The sequence below is a fragment of the Echeneis naucrates genome, chromosome 4 (genome assembly GCF_900963305.1).
Source record: "Echeneis naucrates chromosome 4, fEcheNa1.1, whole genome shotgun sequence".
Taxonomy (NCBI): domain Eukaryota; kingdom Metazoa; phylum Chordata; class Actinopteri; order Carangiformes; family Echeneidae; genus Echeneis; species Echeneis naucrates.
In genome coordinates, this window is record NC_042514.1 from 4,349,108 (window position 1) to 4,367,520 (window position 18,413).

Consider the following 18,413-nt stretch of genomic DNA (forward strand, 5'->3'; position numbering starts at 1 on the left):
CAGCATCAATTTGGGGAGTAAAGGAAGGAATATTACATTTCTGTGGTTTTTGCAGGTATAAAAATCTACATTGCCTGATACCTCTGATGAAAATACTTTGGTAAAGTCTTTAAGGTGCTCCAGTGAGGTGCGGTCAAAATGCCAGGCTTTGTGTGTTTTGGTCATTCATATAAGCTGGGAATACTTGTGCTTTATAGTGTTCTTATCCAGGCTCTATTGCTCATAAGATAGTAAACTGTGAAGATGACTGTCATCCTCTCATGCAGTCTTTTCTACAGGTAGACGTTAACCTACCAAAAAACATGTTTGTCCAGACCTATGCATGTACATTCCTCCTGTTTTCACAGTAGCACAACATTTTGTGTCATATGGACGACACCACAAACCTTGTGTCTGCATGTGTTTTTATATGTGTGTGTCTGGAGCCATAGAGCAGCTTCCTCGTTAGGGCCTGAAAGATGAACAGATGTCTGGTACGAGAGCAGAAACCTGAACATTGTCCGGCACTCATGCGTGAAAAACATAAAACAATACGAGCATTTAGAACCAAATTCAGAGCAAAAAAAAAAAAACCTAAATAAATAAATAACTGCAGGGCTTCAGCTGAACAACCTGTCTGCCCCATCACACTGTTCTGGACCTCCTCCTGCCCAAAAATAATACAATAACAAGATTAATAACAGCAACAGCTTGTTGGGTCTTTGAATATTTACACAGCAGCTCCCGGAGGGAACGCTCAGGGGTCATTAGGCACAGATTCTTCTTCCTTCTTCTGTTACCAAGAGGAGAGAAAAATACTCTGTTATTTCCACCGTGTTCAACATAAATAGCTTCTTTTCTTGGCAATAAACAAACCTCTCTTAAAGTAAATACAGACCACAGGTCCAGACGGAGAGAGAGAAAGTTAACACAGAGCCGGCGTAAAAATCATTTAATAAGTGACACAAGCTGATGTTCCACACTTTGCACACACAACGGGGAGTGTTAGAAATCAACACTTCACTGTGTCACTAGTGATTTATGTACAGATTTATACAGATTAGAATGAATTTAACACTTTTATTGGTCCTGAACAGCTGCTATAGCTCAATTGGCTCTGTGGGGAGAAAACAACTTTCCAATCTGTTTTTGTCAACTCAAAATAAAACTCTGATGAAAGCTCAGCCCTGGAAAATCACAATCTGATCGTTTGGCTGATTAACACCGCAATATCACATCGCTGGCTGGATTAGTCGCACTTGACAAATGTTGTTTTTTTATCCACTCGTGGAGCCAAATCGACCTAAAAATGTTAAATCACTTCTGATGGATGCTGAATCGTATTAAAGCTGGCACAATGTCGATGACGCTTTCTGGACTGGATTAACTTTTCCAGAGTTCGCTCATGCATTCATCTTCTACGGTTTATCTGTTTCGTTGGGGGTTTGTGGAGCCAATCCCAGCTCTCATTGGGCGGGGGGCACCCTGGACAGGTCGCCAGTCCATCACAGAGCCCTTTTCCAGAGTTTCTATCGGCTGATTTAAAAAAAAAAAAAACAGACAACCTGGAACCTGTCCATCACACCGAGTTAATGCTTGTGAACATGACGCAGGACGAAGCAGCTAAAGAGACAGACAGTGCAAACAGAGATTAAAAAAAGAGTGAATACTGGACTTATTCTCATCAGAATGATGGCTGAAATATGGCTGAAAATATGACTCAGAACAAATACCAATGTCTACCAGAAATGTAAATGTGAAATTGTCTGCTAACACGTTCACTATAACAACTCTCTGACGTGATAATATGAGTCTTGTGTTAATGGTTTGAATTTTTGGGCTCTGGAAGTCAAAAAATTCAGATTTAGGCAGTTTTCATTGACTGATGTTGCTTCAGTGAAGTAAAACATGGTCAGAGTAACAGAACTGCTGTGTTAGAAAATGCTGAAGAAATGAGAGACATTTTCTTTATTATTCACAAATAAAAGAAGTGTGAGGTCTAAATCAGTCACTATTGACAGTTTGTTTCAGTCCAGGGAACGAACCCAGACCCATTGTGTGTCACTGCAGTCTCGCCTGTTGGCTCTAACATTTGTTGACTGCGAGTCTCAGACAGTCAGGCCTTTTGGTCGAAGCCTCACACACAAGCAATCCACGATAAGGATGGTTTAGCCATGGTGCTGCTGATGTCAGCAGTTTGCAAGTCGGTTTTTGCTGGCCGTCTGCGGATCTGTGGAATTTCTCTCCTCCTCGTCATCTCCACAAGACGCAGGCAGGGGTGACCCACAGCTCTGCCCGTCCTGCACGCCCTGCAGGCTTAGCACGTCGGCCTGCCCTGAGCAAACAGCAGCTGGAGCAGCCCTGACCCCCTGTCACAGTCGGATTCACATCGGGGGGCTCATCCCGAGGCCTCTCTGACCAAAGATGGTGTGAATCCGACCGGGTCGCCATGTTTGGATGAGTATGAGTGAAATCTGGGGGATTTTTTCTAAAACGGGTTCAGGTCCAGTGTGATGTGGATATACAACATGTGTTGTACTGAGATGACTTGTTTGGTTTTTTTTTTCATCTTTTGAATCCATCTATCTTGATCAGTGATCAAAAGAAACTAAGTGCATTAAGAAACTGTCACTACATTTTCAGAGAAATATATATTTTTACTTCCCTTTTAGATTCCTCTGACAGATAAGAGTCACTTAATACTTGTCAGATTAAGATTTCCCTTAAACTTATGTAACAGGCTTATAAAATACCAAAAATTGTTTAAGTTTTAATGAGTGGTGTCCAACTTCTTCAGTTTCTGCCCCCTGCAAAAGAAATCATTTATTTAAAGCTGTTTCCAATGAGTTAAATTCTTATATCCTTTTATCTGAATAATTAAACAAGGGCCAAGATCCAGTTTTTCACAATGAAGCAAATATTAATGAGAATGTGTGACAGTGTGTTCTTTTTTCCTTCCTGCCCATGAATCATCTCTAAAGTTATTATTTGGGGTCTTTTTTTCGGCCTTTCTCTGGAGTGGAGATAAACGTCCTGCTCAGTATATCTACACGGCGCACACCCAAACATCTCCACCATTATGACATCCTGTTATGCTTCCCATGCTCATTAGGAATTCCTTGAAACGTTCTTCTGGTTTTCTGAATGGTTCATTAAACCAACACCAACCACTCCAGCAGCAAACAGCGTCAAGATAACGGAGAGACTAACATGACCATGATAACGGGGGGTGTAACCTGTGAGAAGATACTCATACTGCTTCATATTCATCTCAGAAATATCCTAAAATCTGCTTCTTTTTTTTACTAACGTTTCTCAGATCCACCTAAACCACAAGGTTTCTATCAAAGAGCAAATATCTTGTTACATTTAATTTCAATGACCATGACAGGCTGGAAGGTTTGAGGACTTTCTCCATTCCTTCACAAAAAAGTGTTTCAGTTGACATCTTATGATGATGCTGAAACAAATGTGAGTCCAAACCCTCAAAAACAGTCAAACCTCGTTGACTTATGTGGTTTAAATTCAACATTTAAGATGTCTGAGGCAACGGATTTGTGCTGGACCGTAAACAACGCTGTTGGAAAGGAGTGAAAAATGAATGAATTGTGTTGCTGTGATTATTTATACATTTCCACATAGCACTCACACCATTTCCCTAATGACTCTGGTGAAGTGTAAATAGAGTGAGACATTCCCAGAAACCTCATGTTCAGTCGCTGCCAGGTGAATAAATGTTTCCCTGATCACTCATCTGCTGGAACACAACATGACAAACACAGAGCAACAACTTCTGCTGCCGTTCCATAAACACAATCTCACATATTTCTCTAAGGCGTGTTATTCCAAAATCATTTTAGACTCTTAACACTCCAGACTGTTGAATGACTTCACGTTTTTAAATGATGGCTCAAATGATCTCACTGCCTGTGATTATTTAAACCTACATCTAACCTGGGCACCGGGTTAAAAACAAAAATAAAATGTCTTCAGTGGTACTTTTGTCTCCAAAATTTAAAAACAACTTTATTATTAAATACAAATAAAAGGCCGAAAAAACATTTCCAAGCATTTAAAAACCATTTCACCAGACTGAAAAAAGAACAAACTATACATGTGACACAAACTTGTTGCTTTAAATACACACAGTAGAGTATTTGCTCTTTCTATATTCTAATTGCACTTTCGCAATAGTTTTTAAACAGAAGATTTTTAATATAGTACAACAAAATATTGCATTTAAGGGGAGAATAGCGCCACGGTTTCCTTCGATGTGAGCACCAATCCATTCCCAAAAGGTTTGTGAATTTCAGTAACAAGCTTTCATTGCTTTAGAAGTGAAAAAAGATAACATCAGGCAGGCATGGCTGGAGCTAAAAAAATATTATATATCATAAATATAAAGACACAAGTTTAGTTAATAGTGAACATTTAAATGTAAAACAGCAGCACAACAGAATAGCACCTTTACACTGAGAGCAACAAAAAGGTATTAAATACATATTTCTGTGGGAAAATGTTGAGGCCTCGGTCAGGTCAGCTTCTGTCGGAACTGAGAACAGACAGCAGTGACGTGAACTTCTGAGTTAAACTTGTGATCTCTCCGTTTAAAATGGTGAGAACAACGTCGGTCTGTCACTTACACCGTGATCCTGCAGTTCCTCGCCTGGACGTAGATTCCTGTGTACCTGATGTCGCAGCGAACCTCGTTGTTGGAAAAATCGGACTCCTGGACGAGCTGAGACGGATTCACTGTCACCTGAAAACACAGCAGAGGCAACCATGAAAGGCCGGGACTTCGTCTGAGTCCAGGTGGGACTGAAAACAGGATGGATTTGTTAGATCTTCATGTCCCGTTCATAAAGCACCTTCAGCACGTAGTTTCCAGGCGGCACATCAGTGATGTCGATCCACTGGCAGTCGATGTTTGCGTGATATGTGTCATAGCAGCCGGGACCGAGGCCCTGAGGGGGACGGCATGTTTAGACGATCGCCCTTCTTTTGGCTGATAAAGAAAAAGTCTAACCTGTCACGGCAAAGAAAACAAGCACAACCTGTGTGTGAGCGGTGCAGGCAAAGCGCCGTCTTACTCCCGGGTCACATGACGTGTCCTCCAGGCAGAAACTGGCCTTGTGTCCCTCGGCCACCTTCTCTCCAGTGGAGACATCCAGCAGGTCGTAGTTACTGAAGGCCTCCATACTGTGGTAGTGCCTGCGGAGCGACACAGACGAAGAAACGAATGGAGCTAAAGCCTCTCTTGTCTTCTTCTGCTCATGTTGTTGGTTTATGAACAAGTTTTTAACGTGACTTTATACATTTTGGGCGGCCGTTTATTTTCCCACTTTCATAAAAAAAGGAAGTGAACAACCTTTAACTGTCACAAAAAAAAAAAAAAAAAACAACTCAACAGGCTCCATCAAAACAAAGAGAACATCATCTGTAGCACTTATCCCACACAGGTCAGGGAGAACACGCAAACTCCACACGGAAAGGACCTGGGAATCAAACCAAGAACCTTACTGCTGTGATGCAACGGTGCTAACCACCATAGAGAAGGAGAAGGAGGACATTTCCATCTATGTCACTTATTTCTATTCTGATCGAGCAGCAGCTCTCACTCTGTGATTCACACGGTTTCAGCTGCTGCTCGTGCAGCACATACACTGATGGAAGAGAAGCAGTTCAGGGTCAATATCTACCCAAAGGTCGTGATCAGAAGGCGCATCAGTCTGCACCTTCCAATCACTGGCCGATCCACCCGGCCTGCTCCCTTTTCCTACCACAACCAGAGGAAGACCGTTCTGTGGTGGAAACCAGTCGGCACTTTTCGTTTCGTATTTTAACCTGAAATTCCTGAACACAAGACACATTTTAATGGTGCCTGTGCCATTTCACATTCAAACTACGATTGCTCTGCGTCTCTCAGTGTCAGTCGGAGTGACCCAGCTCCCCTTCAGGATCAGTGATTTAAGTCCGTGCTCACATTATGGTTTTGAAAAAGGCTTTAAGTGATGAAAAGGGCTGTGGACAGCTGCGGTGCCAAGAGGGGAAATTCTCTCCTGTCTTTATCTCACAAAAAATAAATCAGCTGTTATCTGAAGATTAGTGAATTCTGAGGAGGTTTCTTCTAAATCCCCTTTTAGGAGAAAAGGGGATTAAAAAAAACAGACTACTGAAGAGATGAATCCTGCTCTGATTGAGAATCGCGGGAGAAACAAACAAACAGACGGACGTCTTCTGCTGTGACTTCATTTGATCAGAATCACAATTTCAGGTGTTTTGCAGGTTCATTTATCGGCCCCTGAAGTTTCCTTTGAGGATGTTCATTTTATCTTAAGACCTGATCGTTTCAGACAATTTCGGGAAGGAGCAGTGCAACAAAATAATAAAAGAAAAAGGAGCATTTCAAATGTGAACTCACTGGTGACAGCTGTGCCATTCCCACTCATGCCGGGGCTTCACCGGGAGGAAATCTGCCGTTCCCTGGTTCTTCACTCGCTGTGGGAACCTCAGCAGGACTCTGTAGTCGAGGTCGCTCACACTCGGATGATACGCAGACCTGAAGGAAAAGGAACGAGCCATGAAATTTCACTTCGAGCTGGAATGACCCCGAAGCGCCCGGAGTGCACAGCCGGGGTCACCTTTTTCTGTTTGTGGGACCTTTCCCCTCACATAATCCACACAGCGTACACGTCGCTGCACACTGAGCTCCCCCTCGTCCTTCTCTGGCCGTTAGACGAATGATGAACCGCTGTCAAAGTGGCCGGGGTGGTTTCTGGTCTTGCCCCACAGGCTTCTGCATTCACCTCAGGAATGCCTTGCCTTTTATTTTGCTTATTTTACTTGGCAAAGTGGCTGCTCAGATCAGAGGAGAGGATCTCGGGTGGTTGCCAGGTTTGTGTCCAGCCCCTCTGTCACTCAGCTGTTGCTTCCAGAGGCCTACATGCTTCCCAGCGTGGAAACGTCAAAGGATTTATAAAAGAGTCTTGTTTTTTGGTTTCTACATGTGAGCCCCATTGATTATTGTGTCTATAAATCCGATTCGCCGCAGGGAGAGATGATGTCGTACAAAACGTCAGCCGCAGGATAAAGCGCAGTCAAAGAATTGTTAACATGTTACCCACAGATATCTTGAACAGATTGTGTGATGGTTTTATTTTACTGCAGATGGAACAAAAGGAGAGCACCTGGAGAGACAGTTCTCTTCCGCTGCACAGCGAAGCGCGTACATCTGCACTCTCTGGATGTAAGAGGCTGCCTGGATGTAATAAGGGTCAGGAACCAAGTCTGGAAGACCTGCAGGAGAAAAATAAAACAAACAGTGCATATCATTAAATCATTGGTACCAGAAAAACCACAAAACACAACACGCATTCAATAACATCTCTGAAGTCATATTTAAGGATTTCTACATTAAACTGGTCCAAGCAGGCTGCAGCATTAAACATAAAGATGGAGAAAAAAAAAACATCAATGTATATACAGATGTGAAAAATAAAACAACTGCATCATTTCTGTTTCCAATGATGACCTGCTGTGTTACTAAGATCTGCAAAACGTTAAATACAAGATTGAACGCCTCCTAACTCTTGTATTTGTGCTCAGCAGGTACTTAAAGAGCTGAAAAGGGAAGTGTAGAATTCATCTGCTGAGCTCAGCGAGGATGCAAGAGCAAATGGTAAAGAGGAGAGTGACGTTATAGATAAAGCTCTCAGGTAAGTCATCCTTTTATTTTAACTTTGCTCAGAGGCTCTTATATTGGAGACATTACTTTGGTCATAAGGGGTTATTAAGTCTGGCGCCCATTAAGAACTCATTAAAAACTCCATAAAAGGTGAGTTTAACGAGGAAATGAGCTAATTGGGCATCTGTGCCTCGTTGCTCAGTGATTTACAAAAATGATGTGAGCTTGATGACTTTGGACGATTTTCAGACAATATATAAACTTCTTTATTACGTCCAGACTCTTTTCTGGGCTACAGCTCGGTCCTCCTGTCTCCTCTGCCCGTCTCACCGTTGTGGAAGAACCTGGTGCCGTAGCCGGGCCCCGGTGCAGGACGCGCGCTGAGCCGGTTTCTGTGGTCTGGAGGGTAAACGTCGTAGAAAACGGAGTTCCTGTGGTGGATACTGTGCGGATCTCGTGGGTCGCCGGTGTTTCTGGCCGGTGCTGTGTCCGGCCGTGGACGGGAAAAGTGGATTTCCACGGCGTTACTGGACAGCACGGTGGGAGAGGCGTTCAGCTCCGGTGTGTCTCCGGTGGCGCTCCGGCCGCCTCTCGGGACTCCGCTGCCGGAGAACTCCTGGACGGCGCTGAAAGAAGCAGCGCTGCTGTTGGACGGGGTCTGGGTGGGGGTCTGGGTGGGGGTCTGGGTGGGGGTCAGCGGGCGTCCAGAGGCGAGAAAATACGGACCCGAGTCAGCACCAAGAACCGGCAAGTCCGACCGACCGTGGTCGTTTTGGTGAGAGGGAACTCTGGTTGCGTCCTGCAGGTCTGCTCTGGTTCTGGTGGGTCTACCGGGAGGGTGAGCCCGGTTCAAAGTGTTCCTCGTGGTCAGCAGAAGCTGGGTGCGTCCTCTGCTTTGCCGTGGAGAGCGATACTGAGTTCCCGTGCTCAGTAAACTGTACAGCTGGCCGTTATTCTCCCACTGGATCCGCTGTCTCCACGGCCCGACGCCTGCGCGTAAAGGCTGCTGCCCGGCGCCCAAAGTCACCAGAGCATCCAGCAGGAAGAGTAAAACGAAGGGGAACTTCTCCATGACTCGGGCTGACGGCGTCTCCAGCTGTCGGTCTCCAGGACTGAGACTTTAACTGAGGAGACATCTGAGTCTGTCATGTGTGATGAGCCGATGTTTCCCACGAGCTTCACTCCGTCACGCAGTTGCGCACAGCAGAGTTTGGTCCGAGACTTTCTTACTGATTCCATCCACTGATCCATGTCTCGGTTTAACCATTTCCTTCCACTCTACTTCACATCATCACGAAAAGGCTGAATAAAGTCAGCCATCCGTTCTCCCTGATGGAACAATACGGTCTTTGGATACTGAAAACACAGCGACGAGCAACACTCAGTAAAATTAAATCTGGCCATTTCACTTTAAATAAAGTTATTTTTAATAACCTTATCTGCTATTGCAGGTAATTATTGAAACGTCTTACTATAAAGTTATATCTACTAAGCCTACACAAATCTAATTTCAAGAAAAAAACTGACGTTAACTTTCTCTACATACAAGTTTCATAAACACAGTTTGGTGTCACATCAGCGTGATAAACAGCCGAAGGTGAGCAGTGGATGCTTTAGTGTGTGAAAGACTCATTTAAACTCATTATTATCTTTGACATACCTGCCGTAAACAGGAGGTAGCGCTGAGGTCAAAGGTCATAGGTCACAGGGAAAGGGCAGCGATGACGCAATCACACGGAGCTTCCTGTTCCGGTTGAGTGTGTTTTATAGACTTTTTTTTTTTTTTTTTTTTTTTTTATCATTATTCACAGTAAATGACACAAGTTCAGACAGATTTGTGTGTTGAGTCGCTTTATCAGCTTGACATTAATATTAACAACAATTAATCGAGTCCAAATTGTTCTCACTTTAAATACAATCTGAGTTAGTTTGCCTCTCACATATTCTCCGCTGGTCATTCATTTATTTACACAAATTTAGATACCATTGACGGATAAACTCATTGCACCCATGTGGATGTTCATTTATTGGTGTTTGACAGAAGTCTGGGAGTTTCTCTAGTGCCCAGTGCAGTGTTTTGTTTATTTTATATGCACCCTGTGGAAAATGTCAAAATCAGAAGAATCCTGCTGGATCCAAATTGACCACATGAGGGCAGCAGATGCTCAGAGACGGACAGATTCCTGCTGACCTGCAGCTCAAATCTTCTTCATACTCTTGTGACTTTGTGTTACAACATCAGGGCTTGTTTTTTAAGGGTCTCAGTGTTACTGACGATAAAGACAGATGTATTTACTACGGAATTCTTCTGAGGGATTTGAGATCGACATAAACCTTTTTCTGTGGTTCAAATGAACTTGTATTCATGAACAGAGGTGGACAGAGTATACAACTTCACAACTTGAGTGAAAGTACAGGTACTCCTTGTCAAGTATTACTCCAATACAAGTAAAAGTAGCTTCGTCAAAATATTACTAAAGTAAAAGTACAAAGGTATTTGCTTAAAATATTACTAAAGTAAAAGTAGAAGAAAATACCTCAGGAAACACGGGAAAGGAAAGCAGCTTTATTGTCATTATACAACACACTGATGAGATTCTGCTACAGACATCGGTCCGGTCCGGAGGTCTGCAGCTCCGGAGGTCTGCAGCTCCGGACCTGGAGGGGTTCGGTCCGGTCCGGAGGTCTGCAGCTCCGGACCTGGAGGGGTTCGGTCCGGTCCGGAGGTCTGCAGCTTCGGTCCTGGAGGGGTTCGGTCCGGTCCGGAGGTCTGCAGCTCCGGTCCTGGAGGGCCACTGTCCTGCAGGTTTTAGATATTTCCTGCTCCAACACACCTGATTCAAATGATCAGCTCGTCATCAAGCTCTGCTGAAGATGCTGAACATGTTTGAATGTCTTATCACAAATGATCCTGTCTGATTTATATTCAGTTTATTTTTTTATAGCTCTTAAACTCTGTAAAGTTTTAAGTTCCTCACGTTACAGAGGTCTTATATCTTATGATTAACTTCACAACATCTATTTACATGGATGGATAAATTCAAAATGTCACCTGTTTCAACAGTACGTGCTTTGTGTCCTGCACACAGTTGGACTGAGCAGCTGATCAGTCAGCACCTACTGCTGGTTATAAAACACTAGTCGCTGGAAAAATTAATTTATGGGTGAATGCAAATCACTACTGTTTCCACAGACGGTGACAAAAATCTGTCACGTGTTAGCGGAGAGAGGCCTTTAATTTGTATGCTGTTGTCGACTAACGTACGTTTGGCATGATCTTGGACTGAAAGAGAGTCTGAGAAAAAGGGAAAACTGAATGAAATGTTTCCTCTTTTTAGAATTTTCCTTCACACTTTCAAACATTTTCCAGGACCGGGAGGAAATTGTCCAGTACGGAGAACAAATCACAGAAAAACACTGCTCTCCCCAGATGACAGATCTGTCTGTCTCTTTACACACATGATGAAGAGGATGTCGACCGGATTGAAGTAGGTGAGAGGACCTTCACCTTTCCCCTCCTTCCCCTCCCATGCATCCCCTGTGTGTGTGTGTGTGTCTGCAGAGACGTGCCAACAAACAGGTAGTGTGTGGTGACGAAGTCAGCCAGCACACTGAGGATTAGAGGGGTCTGACTGCAAAGCTCCCAGACCCTTTCTAAATATACCCAAATACCCCAGCAGGCACTCACAGCCTCTCAGCAATCTGTGTGAGTATGATTCCGTGAATAAGTGTGAGACACAGGAGTAGGGGAGCTCGGGTACGTGTGTGTGTGTGTGTGTGTGTGTGTGTCAGATAAAGTCACAGTCTGCAGGTCTGGTTGGACCAGATGGGTATCACTGCTGCAGTGTGGCTGGCGGCCTCGGTTGTTCATACACATGATTTAAACCTCGACGCCTGCTGGCAGACAGGCTTTGTTTGTCCGGTGTCATAATTACCAGCTCAACCTGGACATAGTTTCTGTTTACATCTATACAGCGACCGCAGTGAGTTAAAACATGATCCATATGATTATGTAATGTAACATCAACATTTTTTTGATAATAAAAAAACCCAAATCTACGACAGGAGGAAGAATACATTACACATCACCTAAATTAAAGTATGAACACCAAACATGCTCATTTCCTTCAGATGTATAGTTACTTTTAAAAATGTTAAAAATGTTTCTGACATGAAAAAACCCCAAATTGCTTCATGAAAACATCTTCAAATTAGATATTTTGAAGTAGAGAAGAAACTAACAGAAAAAAATACAATGCAGTGTACTTCAGTGTGACACTTGTAAAAGTGCGTAGTTGAATTCCACCACTGGGTCTGAATGTAGGCAATAAACCCGTGTCTCATGACACACATTGAGAACAGGCTGGCCAATGAAAAGTAAATGCTCGACATTGTGATTTATGGATGGTTTAAATTTGACATTGTAATAGACGCTTGATAGTCACAATGAGAGGAGTTTTCATGACTTTGGAGTCGGCAGGTGGACAAAAAGAATAAATATTTGATAAAATGCTTCCAATGCTTCCAATCCTCCGTGTGCAGACATTTGTGAAGGCTGTGGATGAGATTTCATTTGTGTTTCGATTTTGTTTACACACAGCACTGATACATCCTGTGCACCTATTTCGCCCTTTTTCAACTGGGATCATTTAGGACACATAAAAGTAAGAACAGTGTGACTGGTAGCGTGCACCTACACAAACCTTCACTGCAATGTTCTCTATGTGTGCACAAACGCTTCAGACAAAACATCAGCCAAGCATTGACATCACGGAAACAGAAAATAACCTCCATCCTCATTTTAACACGCCGCTCCTGGGCAGATTCGTGCCCCTGTACCTGCTGAGCAGCTCGTCTCAGTCACATGTTTCAGCCGAGCTTTGAGAAATGGGACCAGGTTTGAAAGAAAATGTCTAGACTGGATTTACTTTCCAACAAGTTTCCCTTTTGCTGTAAAACAGCTGCTGTTTCATTCAGAGTGAGTGAAGTTTATATTATTTGATGAGGTCTGGAGGGTGTCATCCTCTGGTTTGTCTTTGGAGGACAGATCCACCTGAGTGTGTGGTTTCACAGCCATCGACACACACTGCTGTCATTTTTAGCACCAGGAGCCCGGAGCCAGCGTGGTCGAGTCGACGTCCACCTGTTAGAGCGTCACAGCGACCATTTCCACATGACACGCATATGACAGATTACTTTTACCTACAGCTGATGTCAACAGCAACTGAGATACCAGATATGGGAAATGTCTGCCCGACTTTAGCTGCGCTTTATCTTTATTGGACAAACCGACAGGCTGCTTGAATATTAACTTCTACCTTTATGTTAAGGATCCAAAATGACCCAAATCACTTCTGACCTCTAACTCGGTCACTTTGCGGAGGAGCAAGTCCAACAACTGTGCAAACATAAACCCTCGACTCACTTCAATACACAATCATTTGGTCTCATTAAAGTATGAGTGGAGTCCATTTTGGATGTGAAGACGCTAAAACACATCCCCCCTCCAGTCCTGTTCTTTCTTTAGCTCAACTTTGATATAAATTCACACGTCCTTATCTCAGACAGGGTGAGATTTTCCCGCAGGGGAAATGAGAAATGACTCTGGCCTATTTATGTGTGTGGGAATATAGGTGATATGAGCACGTGCGTCGGGGCTCATGTGCTGTAAATCCAGTGTTAATAGGCTAAATCTTGTGCGTTGTGTATGACCTACTCCTGCATCTACTTGAGCAAAGTGAGGGCTGCTATTTCTGGTGTAGAGTTGGAAAAAAAACAAAAACAAAAACTAAAGAACAGATGTAGGTGTTTGACATGGCCTTTCCTGTCTAATAGATGGGCTCAAACTATAATTCAGGTATTCAGGAAACAACTTAAAGCTTAAAGTCAGGCCTTGGGTTGACCTACTTTAGCTTTACATCCTCAGCTCGCCCTTTAATTCATAGCCTCAGTCTGCTCAAAGGTCAGATGTAGTTTAACCTAAAGAGTGACGTTCCCATCGCAGACAGCTTCACTTCAACTATCTTCAAAGGCCTGAAGGCAGTAAATCTATCCAGTCACATTTAGGAGATGGAAAAATTCATGGACTGTTCTGTGAAACTAGTCATACTATTGCAGATCTGACAAGTCAGCATCATCAATTACAAAATAACTCAAATGGGAACATTTTAAGTTTGATAATTTAAAAACGGATGTGACATGAATAAGTGATGACCTGTGTGATGTGGGTACAGTGTAGGAAATATGAGGGTTTATTCTAGTTTAAAGTAGGTAACAGGTACGAACACACAAGAAAGTAAAAGTCAAACAATAACATTGTGTCAGACATATTTTATATAGGAAGCAAATGGCATTGCTTGGTGTACTGCATCAATAGGAACTAACACATTTATTTGTAGATTAATGCTATTGGCACACAAATGGTCCAGTACAAGTCAGTAGTTTAGGATTAACAGTAACATAGGTGAGTATAAGAGGCACCTTTTAAAGAAAAAACAAAAAACACTGACCATATGAAGATGGAAAAAAAAAAAGAAAAAAAAGAATGATAAGTTAAGAATGATTTGTTGTTCTATGTACAAAAAAACCAAAACAAACCTAAAAATCCTTGGATCTATTTACATATTCTGTACAGTGATGAAGAAGAGTCTTCCTGCTGTAAAATAAAGAATAAATAAAGTGTCAGACAGGTGGACAAGGATGATGATAGCTTCCTTAGATTTTTGATTTACTCTGTTTTGGTCCTTCAATAAAGACTCTTTACGTGCAGTCAGTTTACCTATAAACGATTGAGGTTATTTCGAATGTCCTCATACACATGGTTGTAGATCTCCTCTTTGGTTTTCAAACCATCCAGATACTCTGCAACAATAAAATAAAAAAAAATAAATAAATAAACATTCCCATCAAAATCTTTCTAAACAAGCAGATTATAGTGAATTGTGTGGTAAGGAAAAGAAAAGCAAATACATTTATAAAGTCAAGATACAAATGTGCACAAAGTTATCTCAATAAGCTTCAGTTTACCAATATTCAAGCTGCTATCCTCCATCTCTTTCCTGTGCTTCAGGTACATTGGCCACACATGGCCATCAAACAGGCCGGGAGGGTCGGGGACAGTGTACTGCCTCGTACTGAAAATAATACAGAAGTTAGACGCGACCACACAATGGTACTTGATGGGGCAGGAAAACTGGTTTATTTAAAAAAAAAAAAAAAAAGTGTGATAAAATAATATATAAAATATAAACTCTTTGAATTCACTCACCTTCTCCTTTTTTTGCACTCATCATAAGGGATTGTGAGGTAATAGCACTTGTCAAAAACGTCGAGCAGGGGCCTAACAAGGGAGGAAGAACAAGGACATGAGCACTGATATATACATATATGTCCTCAATTAACCAGTTAGTGTAGTTATGCAACTGTTCTGAGTGTTATCTGCATCTCTGCAGTGAGCTCAACATTCATCCCGAGTACACGGCGTACCAATCATCCAGCACCCAGCTTTAAGAGCAGCACAGAGAGCCCCTTACTGCTGAACCCCTTATCTCCCAATGCAGAGCCTGGCCAAGTGTAAATGTAGATGGCACTCACATCTGCCAATGGCAGGCAAGTAACTTTATCACATGATAGTACAAGATGAAAACCCACCCATCACGCGCTTGTGATTACTTACTAAGAATTCACCACAAACTAGATTAAAAGTGAAAGGGAGCACACCCCCTTTCACTTAATTGTGGTATGAATGTAATTATGTGGGATATTACATTCTAAGGTTATGTTTAGGGCCAGATATTAATAACCAAGCTACTCTAAAGGGCTAACTGTGCAAATCACACATTCTTCTGTGGAAGTAGTAACCAAGTTTCCTCTTAATGAAACTATTATGTGATCCATCAATACTCTGTTGACTAAAAACGTACGGGTAGTTGTACAGCAGGAAGCCCTCCACAATCAGGATGTGGTTCTGCTCATCAGGGTTTGACACAGAACCAGGCGACAGAGTTACTCCATGAGAGCGGGCAAACTTCACAGGGTTCTCCATCCAGCCTTTTATCGTGTTGGTCATGGCCTCCATATCCATGGCTGTGATGACTGCAAAGAGAAATCAACAGAAAAGAAAACGACAAAAAGAGCAGATAGAAGTTTAGAATGAGAGGGCGAATAAGGGAGGTGAAAAAAAAAAATTGGAGTAAGGAATTGGTTTTTGTTCCTCCAAGTAACTGGAGGTCTTTGTTGCTTCATAGGGGCATGTAAAATAGCTAAATGTAAATTTGGATGGTGCAGGTACATTACAACTAAGGGACAAGTATGTGAATTTAAAGTTGGCGATGAGTCAACGGCAGTCTTCAGTGAAGTCTTACCATCCCATTGTTTAAAGCCGTCCTCCCCGACTTCTATCTGATCGGGTTTCTGAAATAACAGTCACCAATAAAACATTGCTGCAACCTCACTGCTCTGAAAACGTGCAGATCCCATTTACATGCCAGAGTACAGCTAGACGTGCACACAGACAAAGGAAAACAAGGAGGAGAGCAAGACTATGCACCAAACTAAGCAAGCAAGTTACAGAAGAGGGAGGGGGAGAGAAAATTTCCTAAAAAAAAAAAAAAAAAAAAAAAAAAAAAAAAAAAAACTATCTATCTATCTATCTCTATCTCTATCTCTATCTCTATATATCTATATATCATAAAAAGGTGAAAAACCTTAAAGTAGAGAGAATCAGGTTAAAAAAAAAATAATAATCTGCATAGACAGAAAAGGTATCAGCACATCAGAGGGGAGCAGGACGTGGGGGGATGGTGTTTACTCATGGAAGCATGAGGAAGCACATGCTCTTTCATTCAAGAGAAACAAAAAGACACAAACTAAGAAAAACAAATACTTTACTCATCCATCTGCAAAAACTCACCTTGAAAAAGTCATCTTGGTGCACAACACAGCAGTTGGACAAAGTCTTGGTCAACTTATTGGTCAGGGTGGTTTTACCACCATTGGTGATCCTTAAAAAAAAAAAAAAAAAAAAAAAAAAGATAGAAATCACACATTCATTATCTGCTGCCAGCCACTGTGACTTAAAAACTCAGCTGTGAAAATAATCTGCTCTCTGAAATATGGTGCCATTTTGTTTATATTTCTGACAAAAAAAAAAAAAAAAGCGACATTTCCCTAAATGTGTGTGAGCGATCATTAGAAGGTGTTTAGTGGAAAACGTGAATAAAATACTACTACTACTACTAATACTAATACTAATACTAATAAAAAAAAGGCACAATGAAAGCAACACATGAATACACAGATTTGTTTGAATACAGACGCCGCTCTTTTGTTTTGAAGCGGAGTTCTCCCTCCACTTTGCTCCGAATCTGTTCAAAAGTCCCGCTCGATTTATGACGACAGACAAACCGGACTGACTTTAAACTGAGGACCAGAAAGGGATTATAGACACTAACAGCACCACCGATCACAGCTAAGACGACTACAGGAGCTAAATAATAATAATAATAATAATAATAATAAAAAACAGGAAGCAGCTGAGAGGTTTTCATACAAACCAGTGACACATTAACTGATCGGTGTATTATGTCGTTGAGATGCTAAGAAATATTAAATCACAAAAAAATAAATATAAGTTTTATTATAAGCGACGAATAAATTTTAACTTACCCGCCAATTCCTATAATGAATTTCATCTTTTCAGCGGCGGAGCCGAGAAAAAAAATAAAAAATAAAAACAACGTCCACAGCACAAGGTCGACAGTTAGAAGGAAAAATAAAGTCCCGGTTTAAACTCCACAGAAAGTTTAGGATTTTAAAACTAAAGAGAAATAAAACTCCCAGAAGTTCGCTCCGCCGGCTGAGGCTCCATGAGCAGCACGGCCGGGCGGCGGCCATTTATACCCGGTGTGACGTCTCTGCCGCGTCACCGCTCGTGCGCCTGCGTCTACGTCACGTCGCCTCAGCAGCCAATCGGAGTCCTCCAAAGCTCCGGGCCCACATTCATGGTAGTTTTTGGAGGATCAGCTGGTGGGCCACCTGATGAGGTGGAAAAACACCAGGTTATTAATGCAACACACAGATTTATGTTCATGAAAGTGAAAAATACTCCAGCGAAGGACTGAGAAAGGATTATCGTATCTTAAATATCTCCAGATGTACAAATGTGTCTACCGTGTTATATGTTATCGCTACTGGAACATAAGGATTTCCTAGTTAGGGACAAATAAAGTTAACATGGTTTTGGACTTTACAGTATCAACTGTCATCTATATCATCAAATGTCAGATCAGTCTATAACATTAAAAAGCTATTCTGGCTTTCACTTTGTTATCTGTTCAGTGATGACACAGACAGCAACCATCAACACAAACTGGACACACAACAGTAGCTTCTCATTCAGATTCAAACTGTGTGGACAAACTGTGACGACATGAGTCATGTAGAAAAAAACAAAACAAAAAACAAAACGACAGATGGATAACTTCGACCTGACAGACCTATAATATGTTGGCATGAAATGTGTAACACCTCCTTGTTTGAGCGCCTTACAGGAGCCACCAAAGCAGTCAGACTGAAGCATTGACTGGGCGCTACCATCTGAGAGGCAGCGGGGGGGTTGAGGGAGGCTTTTGTAATAACTTTAACTGTCTTTGGTTTAGACAGCTTCATCCACCTTGACAAACGCTGATACGCGTTCAAAAAGGAGGTCATAAAAACACTTTATGTCTTATTTTTACGGGGGCTAGAGTCG

The 18,413-nt window shown here is 42.2% G+C and overlaps 2 protein-coding genes across 3 annotated transcripts; both read right to left on the reverse strand.

Moving 5' to 3' along the window:
• Window positions 1-3,993: 3,993 nt before the first annotated feature.
• On the reverse strand, window positions 3,994-8,811 carry loxl5a (lysyl oxidase-like 5a). The gene is made up of 7 exons (XM_029500266.1): window positions 7,994-8,811; window positions 7,167-7,275; window positions 6,401-6,538; window positions 5,034-5,190; window positions 4,848-4,943; window positions 4,623-4,738; window positions 3,994-4,531 (listed from the first exon to the last, which is right to left on the reverse strand). Exons 1-7 carry the CDS (start codon window positions 8,733-8,735, stop codon window positions 4,516-4,518), a joined length of 1,374 nt encoding a protein of 457 aa, XP_029356126.1. The 5' UTR covers window positions 8,736-8,811; the 3' UTR covers window positions 3,994-4,515.
• A 5,177-nt stretch (window positions 8,812-13,988) lies between these two features.
• mibp (muscle-specific beta 1 integrin binding protein) lies at window positions 13,989-17,548 on the reverse strand. 2 transcript variants are annotated; one of them, XM_029499837.1, is made up of 8 exons: window positions 17,330-17,548; window positions 16,575-16,665; window positions 16,027-16,075; window positions 15,586-15,757; window positions 14,931-15,002; window positions 14,690-14,796; window positions 14,442-14,524; window positions 13,989-14,318 (listed from the first exon to the last, which is right to left on the reverse strand). In XM_029499837.1, the coding sequence occupies exons 1-7, from the start codon at window positions 17,353-17,355 to the stop codon at window positions 14,442-14,444; spliced, it is 600 nt and encodes a 199-aa protein (XP_029355697.1). In that variant the 5' UTR covers window positions 17,356-17,548; the 3' UTR covers window positions 13,989-14,318. The 2 variants fall into 2 exon arrangements, with proteins under 2 accessions (XP_029355697.1, XP_029355698.1); XM_029499838.1 differs by lacking the exon at window positions 16,027-16,075.
• Window positions 17,549-18,413: the final 865 nt, after the last annotated feature.